This window comes from Callithrix jacchus, chromosome 10 (assembly GCF_049354715.1).
Source record: "Callithrix jacchus isolate 240 chromosome 10, calJac240_pri, whole genome shotgun sequence".
Taxonomy (NCBI): Eukaryota; Metazoa; Chordata; class Mammalia; order Primates; family Cebidae; genus Callithrix; species Callithrix jacchus.
The window spans coordinates 86,201,411-86,222,048 of NC_133511.1; the positions used below are offsets into that span (position 1 = coordinate 86,201,411).

The window sequence follows — 20,638 nt, forward strand, 5'->3', positions numbered from 1 at the left end:
CTCTAAGTTATCCATTCTTGTTATCATTTCCTCATATCTTTTTTCAAGTTCCTTAGTTTCTTTGCATTGATTTAATACACGTTCTTTTAGCTCACGAAAGTTTCTCATTATCTACCTTCTGAAGTCTAATTCCGTCATTTCGTCACAGTCATTCTCCATCCAGTTTTGTTCCCTTGCTGGTGAGGAGTTTTGGTCCTTTCTAGGAGGCGAGGTGTTCTGGTTTTGGGCGTTTTCCTCCTTTTTTCGCTGGTTTCTTCCCATCTTTGTGGATTTATCTGCTTGTTGTCTGCGTAGTTGCTGACGTTTCGATTGGGTCTCTGAATGGACACCCAGGTTGTTGATGATGAAGTATTTCTGTTACTTGGTTTTCCTTCTACCAGTCTAGCCCCTTCGCTGTACGACTGCTGAGGTCCACTCCAGGCCCTGCTTGTCTGGGGTGCACCTCTAGCAGCTGTGGCACAGTGAGGGATGCTACCAGTTTCTTTTTCTGCTATCTTTGTCCCAGGATGATGCCTGCCTAATGTCAGTCTTTTGGATATAGAGGGGTCAGGGAGCTGCTTGAGGAGACTGTTTGTACTTTATAGGCGCTTAATTGCTGAGCTGTGAGCTCTGTTGTTCATTCAGGGCTGTTAGGCTGCTATGTTTGATTCTGCTGCAACAGAGCTCATTAAAAAAAACCTTTTTTTCTCAAATTCTCTGTGTTGGGGGGTTCGGGCTTTATTTTTGGATGTGGGTTGAGGTGTCCTGCCCAGGTAGAAGGCAGACTAGCCACTGCAGGCTGCGTCAGCAGTGGGCGTGTATCTCAGTAGGGACGGGTTGCCTCGGCAACGGCTGGCTGCATCAGCAGTGGGCTTGTATCTCAGTTGGGGCGGGTTGCCTCGGTAATGGTGGACGCCCCTCTCCCACAGAGCGTCTCGGACCGCCTGCATGGGGATCGTTTGAAATCGCGGTTTTGTTCGTCCCACTGGGCTACCCCAGATGCTCTGTCCCTGCAATACCCTGGGCTGGCCCACTGTCCAAGTCTCGTTCAGCCTCAAGTCCAGCCCTCTCACGTCTCAGGTTGCCGGTTCAACAGGGCACCCGGACTAGCGCGCCCTGTGGGAAGCGCTGGGTATGGCTGGCTGCCGCCACCCCGGCTGCCGGCTTCGCCAGGCAGAGGTACTGCCTGGCGTCCCGCGTCTCCTTTATACTTGGGAATTTCCCCATTCTGTGGGCAACAAAGATCAGTCTGGAAATGCAGCTCTGACTCACCTCTCCGTGGATTCAAGGAGAGCTCCAATCCTGGGTTTTTGTCACAGCGCCATCTTGAGTCCTCCCCCCCATTTCTAGTTTTTTTTGAGATGGAGTCTTGCTCTGTCACCAGGCTGGAGTGCAGTGTTGCAATCTTGGCTCACTGCAACCTCCCCCTCCTGGGTTCAAGCAGGTCTCCTGCTTCAGCCTCCCTGGTAGCTGGGAATACAGATGTGCACCACCATGCCTGGCTAATTTTTTGTATTTTTAGTAGAGATGGGGTTTCACCATGTTAGCCAGGATGGTCTTGATCTCCTGATCTCTTGATCCACCCACCTTGACCTCCAAAAGTGCTGGGATTACAGGCGTGAACCACCATGCCTGGCCACCCTGGACCTATTTCCTTGCCTTCCTACAGCTCTCATTCTTCATTTGCAAAATGAGGATTAAATAAGGATTTTTACACTTACACATATATGTATTGTATATACATTATATCTGAATGTGTGTTTGTATAGTCTTACCAAAAAACACATACTCTAAGTGGAGTATACTAAACATATTCTTCTGTACTTAACTTTCTTTACTCAGCAGCTTTTCTTGGAGATCATTCCTTATTATCTTTTTTCCCCATGTTTTCTCTTGTGGTAAAATACACATGACATAAGGTTTGCCATCTTCACTATCCTTAAGTGTATAGATCAGTGGTATTAAATTCATTTATAATGTCATGCAGCCATCACCACCTCTATCTCCAGAACTCTTCATCTTATAAAACTGGAACTATTCCGATTAAAACATATTTCCCTATTCTCTCTCCCTCCCAGCCCCTGGCAATCACTATTATACTTTCTGTCTCTGTGATTTTGACTACTCCTATACATCATGTAAATGGAATCTTATAGTGCAGTCCTCCCTCAGTATCTGTCACAAAGGAAATACAGTCAGCCCTTTATATCCCTGAGTTCCAGGACCCTCCGGATGCCAGCATCCACAAATCCTCATTTACTTGATATAAAATGGTATAGTGTTTCCATATAACCTGTGTGCATCTTCCTGTATACTTTAAATCATCTCCAGATTACTTATAATACCTAATACAATGTAAATGCTATATAAATAGTTGTTATACTGTGTGTGTGTGTGTGTGTGTGTGTGTGTGTGTGTGTGTTTTAAGAGAGTCTCGCTCTCTCACCCGGGTTGGAGTGCAGTGGCACAATCTTGGCTCACTGCAACCTCTGCCTCCTGGGTTCAAGCGATTCTCCTGCCTCAAGCCTCCCAAGTAACTGGGACTACGGGCACATGCCACCATGCCCAGCTAATTGTTTGTATTTTTAATAGAGACAGGGTTTCACCATGTTAGTCAGGATGGTCTCCTTACTTCGTGATTCGCTTGCCTTGGCCTCCCAAAATATTGGGATTACCGGCGTGAGCCACTGAGGCCGGCCTATACTGTATTGTTTAGGTAATAGTAACTAGAGAAAGAAGACTTCATGTTCAGTACAGTTGCAAATTTTTTTCCCTAATGTTTTCGATTAGTGGTTGGTTGACTGACTCCTTGGATGGGGAACCCGGGGATACAAGTGGCTGACTATATTTCCTTTTATGACTGGCTTATTGCACTTAGGGTAATGTCCTCAAGGTTTGACCTTGTTGTAGCAAATGTCAGAATTTTTTTTGTTCTTAAGGCTCAATAATCTATTGTATGTATGTAGAATATTTTACTTATCCATTCATTCATCTTTCTATGGATGTTTGGGTTACTTCTATGTTAAAGATATTGTGAATATTGCTGCTATTAACATAGGTGTACAACTATCTCTTATAGGTCCTGCTTTTAATTATTTTGGGTATATACCCAGAAATTTCATTTCTGGGTCATATGGTAACTCCATTTTTAATTTCTTGAGGATCCACCGTGCTGTTTTTTGCAGTGGGTATACCATTTTGTTTTCCTACCAGCAGTACACAAGCGTTCTAGTTTTTCCATATCCTTAGCAATACTTGTGGTTTTCTGGTTTTTTTATAATAACTATCCTAATTGGTGTTAGGTAATACTTGTTTTGATTTGTGTTTTTCTAAATGATTAGTGATTTTTGAGCATCTTTTCATTAATATTCTTTTAATGGTTCATATATCCACTGTAAGAGTGTCCATAAGTTGTTTCAGTTTTTATATTAGAAATAATGCTTCATATAAAATATTAAAAATATATATAAATATTATATATATATATATATATATATATATGGGAGTACAATTATAAAGTAATTCTTTAGCAATGGTCTCCCTAAGTCAAAAAGGGTATATACCATGTATGGTGTCACCAGTTGTGCTACCAGCTTGTCGTTGGTACACAGCAAGGGAGTGTTGGTCTTCCCGGATACTATCACCAAAGCACTTTTAGTGAACTTCTATATTCTACACTAATCTTTTATTTTTAGTTTTTTAGTTTTGTAAATGTTTTATTTTAATGAGAGTTTCTGGAAACTTATTACATACTATTCTATTGTGTGTATTTTTCTATTTTATTTTCATTTTCTTCCATATATTTCAAGTTGATGTACTTCAATTGTACTATATACATATATACTATATAGTATACTGTTTTCTTGCTACTTTGGTTAATACAATTTATCTGGAACTTTTAAAAAATCCTTTTTGTTTGCAATGATGTATATAGATTACATGTTAAAGTTCTTAATGATTGTAAAAGTATTTATGTTAAGATCTATTTACTCACCCAGACAGGCCAATGTGTTCAAGAACAATCAAATTCCCACTGAAACCATCTGGGCGTAAGATAGGAAGCACAAAGTAGTAGCCTTTCGACAACTTTATTTCTTCAGTGGATATCAGGCTATTAAGATTTTTCTCTCTTCTGGAGTCAATACTAATAAATTATATTTTCAATATATAATGGAAGGAGCTGGGCATGGTGGCACCCACCTGTAGTCCCAGCACTTTGGGAGGCCAAGATGGGCAGATCATTTGAGGTCAGGAGTTTGAGATCAGCCTGGCCAACATGGTGAAGCCCACTTCTACTAAAAACACAAAAAAGTAGCAGAGCATGGTGGCACACCGCTGTAATCCCAGCTACTTGAGAGGCTGAGGCAGGAGAATCACTTGAATCGGGGAGGTAGAGGTTGCGTTTAGCTGAGATTGTGCCACTGCACTCCAGCCTGGGCAACAGAGTAAGACTCTGACTCAAAAATTAAGAAAATAAAGATATAATGGAAGGAAAACTTCACTTATAATAGTAAGTAATACAGAACTTAAAATGCAAAGAAGTGAACGACTAGAAATATGCAGCACTTATATAAGAAAAGATTTTTTAAAAAAACAACTAAAGTACCTAACAGACAATTTAAACGAACTGGAAGTCATACCAGGTTCTTTAATAGGAAAACTCACAATTCTTTTTCCTGAATTTTAGTTCAGTTCTCATAAAAATGCTAAGACTTTTAAACCTAGACAAACCAATCTCTTGCTTATATGGAAAAATAAACATAAAAAGTTTTCCAGAAACAATGTGGAAAAATATTTGCAGTGAGCATGGACCAGACTTACTAGATATTAAACCATTTTATAAAGCTTCAGTAACTAAAATAATTCCTGGCACATGAATATATAGATTAACAGAACTGATTTAAAATCCACTAATAAATGCAAATATACACAAATATTTAAATGAATGTTAAAGGTCACATATCAAATCAGTGGGGGAAATCTTGTTTAATAACTGATACTGGGACAAGTGGTCAGTCATTTGAACAAAATGTTGGAACCATGCCTCCTAGTGTATACCATGGTTGAAAAACAAACTATGTTAATGAAACTGTGAATGTACTGGAAGGAAATGTATGAGGATGAAATGGGATAGACTGGAGAAGGCCTATCTAATTATGATCAAAGTCCAGAAGACATTATAGAAAAGATTAATAAGTTTAATTGTAGGTAAAGAATTTGGGCATAGCAAAAATCACTAAGTAGAATCAAAAGACAAAAATACATGCTCTGAGAAAACACTGCATGTCATACTCTAGAGGATTATAGAGGGCTAATCTTAATTTACGTAGACCTCTTATATGCTAAGACAGATTGATAAGAAAAGGACTAGCAACCGCGTGGAAAAATGGAGACAAGATAGTTCACATAAAATTACAGATGACTACCTGGAATGATGCTAAATCTCAGAAATGCATATTAAAACTAAATTAACTTGTTATTTTGTGATTGCCAGATGGGTAGACATCCAAAAGTTTCATTATATGTTTCATAGGCTAGTCTCACCTGTGAGGAAATTGGTACTAATTCATTGCTCATTGGAGTCTTCATTAGCGGAATTGCCCTGTAAGATCAATTTGGTTATATCTAGCAGAATTAGAGATATGTATATACTTTTTGACATAAGTGTTTTCACTTCTAGGAATATATTCTTTAGATTACTAATTCATGGGAATGGGCTTAGATATGAGGTTATTTACAGCATTTATTGTCCTACTAAGATTTTGAGAACACCTAAAATGTTCATCAGCAGAGAACTGGATTGTGATACAGCCATAATGTGGAATCCTATACAGCTACATAAAAGAAAGGAGTTACATAAATTGTTATGGAGAGATCTCTAATTTGTATAGTTAAGAAAAAAAAAGCAGTATGTAGCACAGTGGGTATAATATGCTATCATGTGTAAAAGGAAAAGGAAAAACATGTATTGAATTGTAATGTACATAAAAAAATTTTTAAAGGATAGGAAATGTACCTGATGTTTAAACGATATTCTATTGCCTAGTGAGAAAAAAAATTGGTATACAGTAGAATCGATTCTGGATTCTACTTTTATTTTTCTTAGGATAGTTTCTCATTACTCAGAGTAAAATCCAAGGTACTCTGTGATCTGACTTCACCAAGTGTCCTCTTTCTGAACCCAGCTCAGCCGCACTGGCCATCTTGGCTTTGCCTGGAATATTGGGCCTTGCAGTTAACACCCTCCATGACTGAAATGCAATTCCCTAGAACTTTGCATGACACTCTTCTTTATTCAGTTGTCTGCTCACATGTATCAGAGAGATATTGTCAGACCTATCTAGAATGGTACAAGAAAGAGTGTTTTTCCTCTCCTCTGGTCTTAACCTCTGCTCTGCTTGATTTTTCTTACTGCCTGACCTTATTGTATGTTCTTTGTTTATTCATTATCTCTCTCTCTCTCACAAGATTGTGTGTGCCATTAAGTCAAGGATTTGGTCTTGTTTGTTGCTGTACCCCATCACTGAAATCAGTTCCTGGTACTTAGTAATGCTTAGTGAATACTTACAGTATGAGGGTACTGAAATAACTTCATATTTTGGAACAAGTATATATGATTTTTAGGCCGTTGATAATGAAAGATTTAAAGCACTAGTTTTCAGTAATTTCACAGAATAATATACTTACAAGGATTTTGCTAAATGTGTTTCCTTGGTGACTTGCTTTTGTTTTTACTGTAAACTAAGTAGGCTTCCCTATACTATTCCAGGGAAAATCATATTAAATTATTGACGTAAATAATTGCTCCCCACCCACTCCTGATAGCATCTTAAGCTTTTGGTTCTAATAAATACTTTTCTTTCACCAAGAATTACCATTTTTATAACTTAAACTCTCAAGTTACTGAATTTTGACAGCTAACTTATTTTTACTGTACTTTACTGTTAAAATGGGCTGAATATTTAATTTTGGGGGTAGGAAGGATGTAGTGATATTCCATATCCTTGATTACTTTATAACCCTTTTTAAATTGTATTGAATCAGGCTATCCTGCTCAAGTTAATTCCTGCCTCTCAAACTTGAAGAAATTTATTTCTGTTAAAATGTAGAATTAGCCTAAAATAGAATATACATACAATAGGGAAATTAAAAACAGTAATTCTCTATTAAAGCTACAGACATAATTTTTTTTTTTAGAAATAATTTTTTTATATAAAAATCTCTTAAATTTAGCATTGTTGGATCTAATTACAACAGACTATGGCCAAGTATACTGTTATTAATTTAAAACAACTCATAGTAATAATATCTTCAGTTTTCCCAATTGGAAATTACTGTGTATTTGTTTAGTAAAGTTTAACATTTTTTATTGTGATCTTTTTCTAGTCAGAAACATCATAATATATGGATAGAATTTAATATAAAAGACCTTTTTGATAACATCTGTTTTTTGTTTGTTTGTTTGTTTGTTTTATTACCACAGGTAGTTTTGGATGTTGGGTGTGGAACTGGAATTCTCTCTATGTTTGCTGCTAAGGCTGGGGCAAAGAAGGTTCTGGGAGTTGATCAATCTGAAATACTTTACCAGGCAATGGATATTGTAAGGTACACATATTTTAAGCCTTCATTTAAGATTATTTTAAAATTTAATGATTATTTAACAGATTTTCTTGTCTTTAGTAGCTCTCTAAGAAGACTAAAGACATTTGTCTTTTTGTAAAATTTCACTCCAGAATAATAAGATTTTAAGTTGAATTGAGCTAGACACATTTGAGCTGTGCTGCTGAATAATTTTTTCATAGTTCTCATTGAAAGAATTATTTTTATATAGTTTTCTGGCTTTCTGACTATGGCTATAAATATGCTAATTCTAATATTATAAAATTAAAAATTATTGATACTAATGATAATACGGACAGAGGACTCCCTATAGAACTAAATATATTAGTAATATTTTCTTTAGCAAATAGCAGTTACACTGAAGACTAAGAGTTATTTGTCTTTTTCTTTTGTGACAACACTGGCCCATGTACCTCCTTCAAATAAAGTAAATCCCAAAGTTGCCAAAAACAAGGCAGAGTGGATTTAGTTTATTATCCCCTAAAACATCTATTCTCTAAAAATCTCTGTCTTTTGAGTATTTAGCTGGGTGGACTGATTTTACAGTTGGTTTATGCTCTAATAAGAAGGCCTTTATTTGAGATCCAGCTGACACAGCTGGATTTTTTCCCTGTGTGCTTAACAAAAGCACGTTAAATTTGGAACTTAGGAGTCATTTTCAGAATACATAATTAATAGGAGTCTTCTCATAGCAACTTTTAAGTGATTCTTCAAGTTAAACTAATGTTCCACTCTTAAAACTGATTAATGTTGGCTGGGCATGGTGGCTCATGCCTGTAATCCCAGCACTTTGGGAGGCTGAGGTGAGAGGATCGCTTGAGCCCAGGGGTTCAAGGCCAGCCTAGGCAAAATAGTGAGACTCTGTCCTCTACAAAAAATATTTTAAAATTAGCCAGGCATGGTGGTATATGCCTGTAATCCCACCTACTTGGGAAACTGAGGCAGAAGGATTGATTGAACTGGGGAGGTGGAGAGTGCAGTGAGCCATGATTATGCCACTGCATTCTGGCCTGGGGGACAGAGTGAGACCCTTTCTCCAAAAAATTTTTTTTTAATTTGGTTAATGTTGGTCTTTTCTGATTAGTTAAAAAATTTAAATATGATTGTGTAAAATACTTAAATTTGTTTAGATATTATTTTGCAATGTAGAAGAATAGTGTTGTGAGTAGAAGAAGAAGTTTGAATCAAGCTTGGGATGGAGTCCTCACTCTACCATTTAACCAGTATTTTGAACTTGGGTTAGAGTACATCTAATGTGTTAGAAATCTCAGTTGTTTCACTGTCAAATGAACTAATAATGGCTGTCTTTTGTGGTTGTAAGATGTATAAGTTATAAGTAAGACATATATATATAAATCAGTTTGGCCTATCGCCCATCACATACTAAATACTTTGAGATGGGGAAGTTTTAAGTAATGTAATATTGGGGTCCAAGGGTTCCGGGTGCCCTCAGCTCCCCTGAGAGGACGTTTCTCCAGGTTCTTGGTCTCCTGCCCTCTCATGAATGAGAGAGGGGACCACGGTGCAGTGCGCAGTAAATGATGGACTCATAAGTGTTTGTAGAAAGTGATTTATTTAAAGAGAGAGAGAAACAGGAGAAGGAGAAAGAGCTCTCACACTGAATGGGAGAATCCAGAAAGATGGAATCCGGGAGAGGAAAGCAGCTTCCACTAGAGTGTTAGGGAATAGAGAGAGATGGAGTTTAGGAGGAGAAGACAGGTTTCCATGAGAGAGTGTGGAAGGGGACTGTAGAGGGAAAATCCAGGATAGAGAAAAACAGCTTCACAAAGGGAGTGTTTGTGGAAGGGGATCCAAACATGGAGTCCAAAGGAGTGTGGAAGAAATTAACCTGGGAGGAACCCCCACCTTCTCTAAGACCCCAGGCCAATGAAAGTTCTTTAGAACTTCTGCTGCAGTGATTGACTCTTCGTTCCTTCCCATGCCTGCGAAATTCAAACACAAACCATTGTATCTCCAGGATGGAGAGAGATGGGAGGGGGGCATGGCACTATGAAGTTCTTGTTCTTAAAAATATGCCCCCTTGTGGACCCGGAAAGAGAACACCTTCCCTCAGTAAGATACACATATAGATAAATTTGGCCTATTGCTTGCCACATAGTAAATATTCGGAGCGTTAGCTATGGTTGTTATTAACAAATACCAAATCGGTGTTAATGGAAAAATCGCCCTGAATTTGTTTAGGTTTTTCATAGATAGTAGTTTGTGGTTGGGATTTTTGTATTGGAGAATATATATATATATATATATATATATGCACACACATATATACACACACACGTTGCAATTGTAATTATAGAGTTGCACATACATATAGATAGATAGACAGATATCTAGTAAAGTTTTTTCTAGCTACTATTAAGTACAACATGATCATTTGGGGGGTTCCATAGAGAGTATCCTCAATTGCTTGTTCATTGCCATCCAAACAAATATGAGAACCACTGTCCCAAAAAAGAGATTGTTTTAGAAAAATTCTCAAAAATTTATTGTTGATAGTAAAATGATGAGCTATTTCTACTAGAATTTCTAGTCTTATGAAAGAACATGGACATTTATGAATTAGTCATTTTTTTATTACTATGAGAGTAATAAATGAGAAATGTGCTCTCATTTTGATTTCTGAGCTCTATGAAAGAAATGGAAGGGAATTATACTCACTTTGATTTGTTTTGTATTGTTTCATTTTATTTTACAGAAGTCCTGATTCCCAGTGTCTCTGTAGAAACATGTTTATATAATGATTACACCTACAATTCATCATGTGTGATATTAATATTTAGTGCTAGGGTGTACAGTGTCCAAGTTTCTTAATAAAATATTTAAAATGTTTCTAATATATACATTTAACGTTTGGTTACTTAAAATCATGAGGAAAATGTTTTCTGACAAATTATTGATAGAGGGAAATTGATTTTCAGTTCCTTTTTATTTGCGATCATCTAAACACTTCATAATATATTACTTTTGATCTAGAGTAAACAGTTTTGGAGGAACAAGACAGTGGCATTTGTTTGTTTCTAGTATTTTGATGAGCTCCCAGCAAAAACAATCGCTTAAAATATTATATTTTATGATTATTTTTCAAAATAAGTGGTCAGCCAGTCTGTGTATATCTTATAATTTAATACTAGTATTAAAAACTTTGAAAGTATATTAAAATATTAAAGATATCACAGTAATTCAATCCAGATTTAAGAATAATTTTTTTTCTCCTCACATAATCCTAAATATTTTTATTAGTTAGAAGAACTTCTAAGTATATTTGTCAGTGGTGCAGAGCCCAGAATAGTTTGGGATTAATATTCTTTGTTTTTAAAGTCTCCAGGAAAGCTGTCAGCATACTTTCAGTTTCATTATAGGCAGTATTTTTGCCGGTCACTACTAGAGTCATGACCATGAGCAGAGGGAAGCAATTGTTCACCAGAAACATTTTGCAAAAACATAAATTATTAAAATTTTGTTCACAAAACTGTAGAATAGTTATGTAGTCTGACCCCCCGCCTTTGCTTTGAAATATCAAAGTTATTCCTGAGAATTCCTTAAAAGGATTTTTGAAATTTTCAGCCATACACGACAGTAGAGAATGATATGAATTCCTGTGTACCTATCACCCAGCGTCAACATTTATCAATTTTTTTACCATCTTTTTTGATCTATTTCCCTCCCACTTTTTTTTGTTTCTTTTTTGTGTGTGTTTGTGTTAGAGTATTTTGAAGTAAAACTTATACATTATATCAGTAAATGTGTCCTAATACATTTGAGTGTTGGCACATGAGAACATTTATTGAAAATGACTTAGCACTCAATCTTTGTATATCCCAATTTAATAATAAAATTGCTAACATTAATTTAGTTCTTTTTACTGAATCTCCTTTCGTGCAGGGATAACTGAACTTCCTTTGATGTAGATTGTTACACCTATTATAGAGATTAAGAGGCTGAGTGTGGTCGTGTGTGCCCGAGGCTGGAGAATCACTTGAGACTAGGAGTTCCAGGCTACTAGTGGGTTTGAATTGCACCTGTGAATAGCCAGCATACTCTAGCCTGGGCAACATAGTGAGACTGTCTCTATAGTAGGGTCAGAATTAGTTCTCAGGCAGCCTGACTCCACAGTCTATCCTCATAGCCAATTTGCCATTCCTTATCTCTGTTTAACTACTTACAGGGGATGTATTGGTTATATTCAGTAGTTAGCTTTACTTAGAACCTATAGATAGTTTGAAAAGCAGGCCCTTTTGGTTTTGGATAAGCCAACATTGTACTGTTTCTTCAGAAATTTTCTTTAACTTTTTTATATTGTGAAAAGGTAGTTATTTTTATGGTGTTCATATGGATCTCTCCTTGGTCTTCCATATGAAATTTTAAAATTATACTGTGGAGTAAAATACCTTCTATTCCTCTGTAAATGTACTTCTGAAAGAATATGCAGGAAACAGTTAATTGTTAATATCCCCACAGTTTACTGACTCATTATTCTAACCAATTGAGGAGGCTGCAGAGCATGCTCATCTCAGCATCCAGACATGACTTGAGTTCTAAGTTTTCTTTCACAATTAGCGTTATAATCGTGGGCAAATTATGCAACCCCTTTAAGCCCTGATTTCTTCATTTATAAACTGAGGTTGATCATGTCTATCTCATAAGACTGTTATAGGAATTGTATCCATTATGGTGCTTTGCAAAATGACTAGCCCTGTAACTGCTTACTAAATGTTAGCAGTAATGATAATCATGTTAATTATTAGTAGTGGTTATATGTTTGGCTTGGCATCAGTGCCTCAAATAATATTTTACATTTGGTTGGTTATGTTTCTAAAATGGACATTTATTGCAGCTATCTTGTCAAAATATGACTCACTTTTTTGTCTTTATTTCATGAGCTCTGTTCTCTTATACCATAAAACTTCGAGCTTTCGTCATACTCTGTACTCACTTGCCTCTCTTGAACTCTATTCTCAGCTTCTCTGATACTTATCTATTCTTGCATATTGGAGCTTTCTATAATTAACATCAGTCAACAAAAGCAGCTCTTCTGGTTAGAAGGCTCTAAGTTGTCTTTATCCCTTCTGAGGCCCTTTTCTCTGTCAGAAGTCTATATACAGCACAATTTCTTCTGTTAAAGTCCACAAGCCTACATCCATAAAAGGCACTTTAAATTCTAAAAGATAGTTTTAAAATACAAAGTCTCTTATTTTTTCAAACACATGCAATTTAACAATCTTTGGATTATGTTTAAAATAATTTTTGGCTAAGCATGGTGGCTTAAACACTTGTAATCCCAGCACTTTGGGAGGCTTAGGAGGATCCCTTGAGACGAGGAGTTCAAGACCAACCTGGGTAACATAGTGAGACTTGTCTGTAACAAAAACAATAATAAATACTATTACTACTAACAGTTTTTAATCTCTTTTTTATTTAAAAAGGTGATCTAGCATTTCTAAAGAAATGAGTTTAGGATGGGATAAATTTTGGTTGTTACTGTAAACTGACAGTATATCAGGTTTTGAGAAGACTGGGCTGGCTCTTCTGAGGTTACAGATATGTATAAAACAATACAGATTTTCTGAGATGTTATGTTAGTAAGGGCAAATAGGTCTCAAAGTGATATATGAAAGAGAATGAGAAATTGTTTATTATTCTTGCTATCATACTTTGAACTCTGCAGTGAAAGATCATTTCAGCAACATAAACTTAACCTAAGGATAGCAAAGCTATTCAGTTGTCAGACAATTGTATACTGTGTTTACTACCCCCAGGAAGCACAGGTAGCTTCTGTTTAATATTTTTACCATCATCCTGAATGTCTTTGGTTTCTCATTGACACAGCCATGGAATAGCTTATTATTCAGACTTTCAAATGTTACTGCAGAAGAGTGTTTAGGAAAAGGTTGATCCATCATATGGCCACAATGCAATACACTCAATCTCGTTATGACATAAAAGATGCAATCTTTTATATTGCCTGTGTCTAGAATACTGTTAGAAAGAAAACATTAAGAAAAGCCTAGAGAATATTTTTATTTATTGTCATGTTTATGTAAGTGTCTTTCTCTAGACATGAGGACAGGACAGGAGCTTTGTCTTCATCTTTTTATCCCTGACACCTAACAAAGTGTCTGATGCACATGGTAGATGCTTAGTTAAGGTTTTCGAATAGAAGTAAAAGATCTTAGGGCAATGATTTTAAAGATTGTGTGTGTGTGTGTGTGTGTGTGTGTGTGTGTGTGTGTGTGTGTGTATTTTGGAAAAAGATTACAAAATACACCAGCAAAAATTCTTGAAATAAGGGATGCTGCTTCATCTTTTGTTTATAAATTTAATAGAAATTACAGAAATGTAAATTAAAGCCAAAGAGAAATTTGAACCACTGATTAGGCTAAAATAGTTTTTTAAAACATTTGTTCTTTGAAAGCCATAGAACTCTGGTTAAAGTCATGAAGTCAATAATCTTACAGGAAAATTTATAATTTATAAATTAAATTAATAATCATGTATCCATTATGGTGCTTTGCAAAATGACTAGCCCTGTAACTGCTTACTAAATGTTAGCAGTAATGATAATCATGTTAATTATTAGTAGAGAGGCTCTGCAGCCTCAACTGGTTAGAATAATGAGTCAGTAAACTGTGGGGATATTAACAATTAACTGTTTTCTGCATATTCTTTTAGAAGTACATTTACAGAGGAATAGAAGGTATTTTACTCCACAGTATAATTTTAAAATTTAATTTATAAATTAAATTTATTTCCCTTGCTAGTATACTGCAAAGCCCCCTCAATTTCTCATTCACCCAGTGGTTCTGTCTTTGTGGGGAACATTCCATGACCACCCACTGGTTCAGTGATTTACTGGAAGAACTTACACAATTCAGTATAAAGCTATACTCATAGCTAACATTACAGGAACTGGTGCAGTGCAGAAACAGCAGAAAAGAGATACCCATAGGCAAAGAGGTCACAGGCAGACTTCCAAGGTATTTCTCTCTCTTTCACCACAAGAATTACACAAGACATTTTCTTCCAAGCTTCACACCTCAGAGGCACATGTGAGATGTCTCTACCCAGGGAAATGTGCTTGAGTCTTAGAGACTGTAGTTCTCAAAGTTAGCTGGTCAAGTAGGCTTATTTCCGCCATGTGACCAGCCATGGCATATACTCAAACCAGGTAACAGGTGTGCATGACGAATCTTGATTTTACTTTAAACATGTTGTCAACCTGGTTCATCTGAACCTACTGTCTCAGGTAAATAGAGTAACATCATTATTCTGTAATCATTCGAGTGGTCTAGGAATTTGTGTTTTTAGAGTTTGATCAAGAATCATTGCCATGGCCATGGAGATCTACACAAGAACTGAGTAAAACAAAACAGACCTGCTGCATTAACTCTTTTTTTCCAAGTTGTAAACCTGGGATTCGTACTTGACATTTCTTCCCCTTTACCCAACATATCTGTTGGAGACAGAGTCCTGTTGAGTATCCTTAATGTTTCTCAAATGTGTCTCTCTTGTATCCATGATGTTTTTCATGCCTTACTTTACATTCTTAGATCTCTCACCTGAATTAATGCATCTTCACTTAACTGGACCAGTTGCTTGTACTTTGTCTTTGCCTCCAGCTACTCTCTGTCATCTGTTCTCAGTAGTGCAGCCAGACTGATTTCCCCACTTGATTCTCCTCTACTTTAAATAAAAAAGGAAGAAAGGGGGAAGAAGGATATTTTTGTGTTGGGAAGACATACAAGAGACAAATTACATATGATCCTACTATCAGAGATCACTTTCAAAATTTGGTGTATTTCTTGCCACTCTCAAAAGTCTTAGGTCACAGGAGATGAAATCCAGAGGAATGTAAACTTGGATAAAATATCAGCTCCCTACAGTAAGACAGGAATTTTTCTTTTGTTCATTCATTAATGTGTCCCAACTACCTGGGAGGGAACCCAACACATCCTAGGCATTCAGTGTGAATACTTACTCAATGAAGAATTAATCAATTTTAAGACTCAGGACATGATATATTCAAAACCAGGTAAATCATCGTCACCAAAGCCTGAAAACCCATTGTTTCTGATAGATTCCAGATGATGCTGTTTATCTTTTTTCACTTTATTGGAACTGAATTATTGCTAATTTCAAACAATGAATGTCCTCGGTGTTAATAATTCTACAGCTACACATCTGTAAATAAAGATGATACATTTGGGAGGGAGCAGCTCATAGAATAGCCTTGTTATGGTTCCAAGTCTATGCCCCATACCTTCTTGGTAGTATTTACTTCTCATGGAATGTGTGTAAATCTGCCCCCAGCTTCATATGGTTAAGAAGTCTTGCATTTTGTTGACATTTGTGAATGAAGGACTAGATTCTTTAATAAAGGCATAGGTTGTGTCTCTGAGGGGAGGAGGAGGAGAGTGGTCAGTTTACAGTTACCCTAGTAATGTTTTTGTCCCTTTATCACTCCCACTTTGTATACCTCTTGCCTCAAGGGGTTTATGTTGTAAAGAATGGCTTCATGTCCACTATCATGTTCGCTGGTATGTGCACTGAGTACAGGGTCCTTTTTCACAGGTGTACAGCATATTTCATTACCTTTTTTTCTCACTAAATTATGAGATTCTTTGGCTTTTTCTCTCACTAGATTGTGAGATTTTTTTCCCAAAATCTTCATGCATTTATCAGTATCTTACATTTTGTATTACTGTAATTTCACTGTGCTTAGGGAGCAAAAGAGAAATAAATATGTATACTTTGATGACATATTGAACTGAAAGTAAATGAATAGTATGTATTGTACCTACTTATATCTACTAGGATATTCGTTTCTTCTCCTCCATAAGCTGCCATCCATATATTCTAGGTGAACTTTAGATTTGTTTTTTCACTGACTTTAAATGCACTTGATTAGGTGTTCATTGTATGAACTCCCACATACTTTTTGCTGTTTATGATGTCCCTGTATCAGGAAGTGAAAGTTAAATTGCTACTTTTAAGATAGGAAAGTATGTGTTCTAACGAAATTTCTTCTCAGAAAAAGTTGATAATTTCATTTTTATTGGATTAATTAAGAGAATTACTTAAAGACATTCTTTTTATTACCTTATCATATTTCTTTACATTAGAATCAAGCTAGTTTTTCAGTAGGTGTTCCGAAGATAAAGATTCATTTCGTTTATTCTGAAGTAGGATTTAGTGAGTAGCCACTTGAGAAAACTTAGTAAAATCTATATATTTTTTTCCCGAATGGGAAGTGGCAGTTTCATCCCAAAACTGTCTCCCATCCCCAGGTCCATGGAAAGATTGTCTTCCACTAAACTGGTTGCTGGTGCCATAAAGGTTGGGGATTACTGATACAGAGTATCTACAGTAACAAAACCTGTAGCCAGTATCTTGACGAAGCATTGAAAGCATTCGCTTTAAGTTCAGGAACAGGATAAGGATACCTTTCATCACCTCTTCTATCCAACACCATAAAGGAGATCTTAGCCGATGTGCTTATATAAAAACAAAACTATAAGAATTGGATATGAAGCAACAAAACTGTTTGTATGATGTTTATGAATACAGACATTAGAAAGAAGCTATAAATATATTACAGTAATAAAAGTACCAAGATGCTGAGTACATAATTAATCAGAGCTTATTATTATTTTTTGTTTGTTTGAGACAGAGTCTTGCTCTGTCCAAGTTGGAGTGTACAGTGAGTGGTGAAATCATGTCTCACTGCAGCCTTGACCTCCTGGGCTCAACTGATCCTTCCCCCTTGTCTGTAGAGTAGCTGGGCCACAGGTGCACGCCACCATGCCTGGCTAGTTTGTTTATTCTTTGTAGAGACAAGTTCTTCTTCCTGTGTTGCCTAGGCTGGTCTTGAACTACTGGGCTCAAGCAGTCCTCCTGTCTTGGCCTCTCAAAGTGCTGGTATTATAAGCGTGAGCTGCCACAACTGGCTTATTGTCAATATTTTTAACCTCCTCCCAGACAATGCAAGGACATTAAGTCACTTTAAATGGAAAATTCACCCTGGGGATGAACATCCCCCAATAAATGTTGGCTATGAATCATGGGTCAGCTGTTTGAATTTCTTCCTCCCCACTACCTTCTGACTTTGATCATTATCTCCTTGCCGTATATTTCTCAGCTATCTTTGGTTTTATTGTTTTCTGCAGTCACTTATGCAAAGAATAAGTTTGTAAAACCATTAATGACCACCAGGATTTGAACTGTCCCCTACAAAACTTGTTAATAATTTCTTTGTAGAAGCCTCATCTGATTTCTTTTTCTCATTTTTCAAAAATGATTGAGTTCTTCTCAATGAGCTGGTTGTTTTTTCCCTTCTTTCTTTCCTCTCATTGATTTTTTTTTTCCTTTCTATATTAAAAACATTGGGTGGTCTCCGTACTTGTTAACTGAACCAGTCAATCAGATCGTGCCTCCTGAATTCTTGGCCTCCTAAGATTACATAAAGTACTTGGGAATGGGGAGTTGCTAATTTCTACATACATTGTCACCTGTGTTCATAGCATTAAATTATATTGTTATCATAAAGCCAATTTAAGTTCATTTGTACTCCTAGCATGTACTCCTTCAGAAGGACTGTTTTCTTTATATGTGGGGAAGAGAGAACGGCAGTTACCCTTCTTTGGGAAGGTATGCTGCAATCCTGCTTTTACTCACTGTGGCAGATTGGTTGTCATACCACCTGGAAGAATCTCATCACAGCCATTTGGGGATCAATCATCAATTCAGTTATCCCGTCTACTCAGTAGTATATAAAATAAGTGGTGTGTTTCCCTGATAATTTATGCCAGTACTAAATGTTGAGAGTTTTTGCCGATAGTGAATCACCAGGCTTTTTGGTATTTCTCTGTAAAATCGTATCTTGTCTTTTTTACTGAGTACTCTTAGAACATAGTAGTCCCCTAAACTTGTCCATTAGCTGCATTGTCTTTGTGGCAACTCATAGTTTTACGTTCATTACTGTCCTAGTGAATACTTCATCTTTCCAGGTAGACATAAAAGCATAAAGAGGTCTTTGTGAGAGGAAAAACTGTTTCTCTTGCCATCATTTCCTCTTTGAAATGACTGATATTTATTAGAAACTCTAGTAACAGATAGAGAATGGGATTTTTCACTATCTTCTCTTCTGCATACTATTCCCTATCAGCCCACTAGCTAGTTCTCTTCATCTTGCCATTTCATACCAAGGTTAGGTAGGCAAACATCCTAGGATTCAATCCTTTGCCAAATTTTAAAAAATTCCTCCTCTTTCTTGCTAGAAAAATTTCCTTAGCTTTTTTGATTCATGGGTATAACAGAGAGTCCTGCACACAGCACTATTCTGAGCTAACATATTTTCAAGTCAGACTCACATGAACTTAATTACCCAATATTACCGAGAGATTACCCAGCTTTAAATTTTATTAATAATTTCAAAGGTACAGTCAATCAGGAGACTTAGAAGAAGTAGAGATTAATCTGGCACATAGAGCAAGGCTTCTTACTGTGTGAATTGATAACCTGTGCACCACATTTGAAGACCTTTTCTACTCTGGGCCAGAGATTGTATAGTCATATAGGGAAGGAAGGACTGAAGCAGCTGCTTTTAATATCCCAAATCTCTTTAGTCTGTACCTCTTGATTCCCTGTATTTTAAAAATTATTTTTAAAGCTTGACACTGGATAAGATCTCTGGTTCATGTGAGTTAGATTTGACACTCTGATCTTATGTATTCATTCACCCACACATGTCCATTCATTTTTCTCATTCCTTCCTTTTTCCTGACCATCTAGGACCAGTTTTCTTTTTCTGAACTAATTTTTTAATATTTCCTTCATTGTCCATTTATGTCAGTAGCGAAACAGAATGTTGTCTCTTTATCTGAAATGTATTTTGCCTATATTCTTGGAGATATTTTTCTCTACATAGAGAATTCTATATTGGCAGTATATTGTTGTAGGATAGGAGTTGGTAAACCTCAGTCCATGGGCCAGCTACCTGTTTTTGTAAGTAAAGCTGGAACCCGTCTGGGCCTTTTTGTTTACATATTGTCTATTGCCTCTTTCATGCAGCAACAGCAGTTGAATAGTTGCAATAAAGATCATATGTCCTGCAAGTCTAAAATATTTTTACCTTGGCAGTTTAAGAAAAAGTTGTTTCATATTACAAAAGAACGGGAGGTTGAAAATATGTGCTAATCTTATGATCAAGCATATAAAAATGTCTAATGAATGTCATTGGTCAAGGTTAAATAATTTTTGATAGTGATAGGATCTCAGGTTTTGTATGACACTTAATGTTTTGCTGTTGATGATAACGTCGTTATTGTTGATAGATACCTGTATAACTTTCACAAGCATTTGAGCCTAATAGCCTGTGAAGTAAATAGGGTCAGTATTGTCATTCTCTTTTACACATGAGCAGCACAGGCACAATGAATTTACTTAAAAATTTGGTGAAGGTCCACATAGCTAACAAATGCTAGAGTATCTGGGGATTAAATTAAGGGCTTGGGGCTTCACATTCTCTCATCCCTTTGACAGACACACTGCTTCCCTTTAAACCATACTTTTGTATGTCTTACATGTCTGTCTTCACCACCTTGTTGTTTTTTTGTTTTAAAGACACGTAATTTCATTGACATGTTATTCTTGATAAAGTTTGGATTACTTTTTAGACTCAAGTTTTAAATATTGGTTTACTTTGTTGCCATATTAACCAGAAACATCTTGGGCATTCATGGAGTAACCATAAAATAATTGTATTGTCCAAAGAACAACTAAACTTTGATTGAACATACTTTTTTGTTCCACAAAACAATATGAGTTGTTGGCAAAAGTTATGTAATTTGACTAGCTTTCAGAATCTGTTTAATCTAATCTAATTCATTGTGATAATTTTCAGACTAAATAAACTTGAAGATACTATTACACTAATTAAAGGAAAGATTGAAGAAGTTCATCTTCCCGTAGAAAAAGTGGATGTTATTATATCTGAGTGGATGGTGAGTGTTTACAGAAAAAA

The 20,638-nt window shown here is 36.2% G+C and overlaps 1 protein-coding gene across 27 annotated transcripts in view; it reads left to right on the forward strand.

Annotated features, from left to right (window-relative positions):
• The window catches only part of PRMT3 (protein arginine methyltransferase 3), a 138,596-nt gene that overhangs the window by 25,743 nt on the left and 92,215 nt on the right, over nt 1-20,638 (forward strand). For all 27 annotated transcript variants that reach the window (XR_001914452.4, XR_008475192.2, XR_008475193.2 and 24 more), the window contains 2 exons: nt 7,463-7,584; nt 20,519-20,618. Coding sequence is in view for 22 of the 27 variants with exons in the window: in XM_054242167.2 (XP_054098142.1) it covers nt 7,463-7,584; nt 20,519-20,618 (222 nt within the window). In the remaining 5 variants the exon portion in view is untranslated. The remainder of the gene's footprint in view (nt 1-7,462; nt 7,585-20,518; nt 20,619-20,638) is intronic.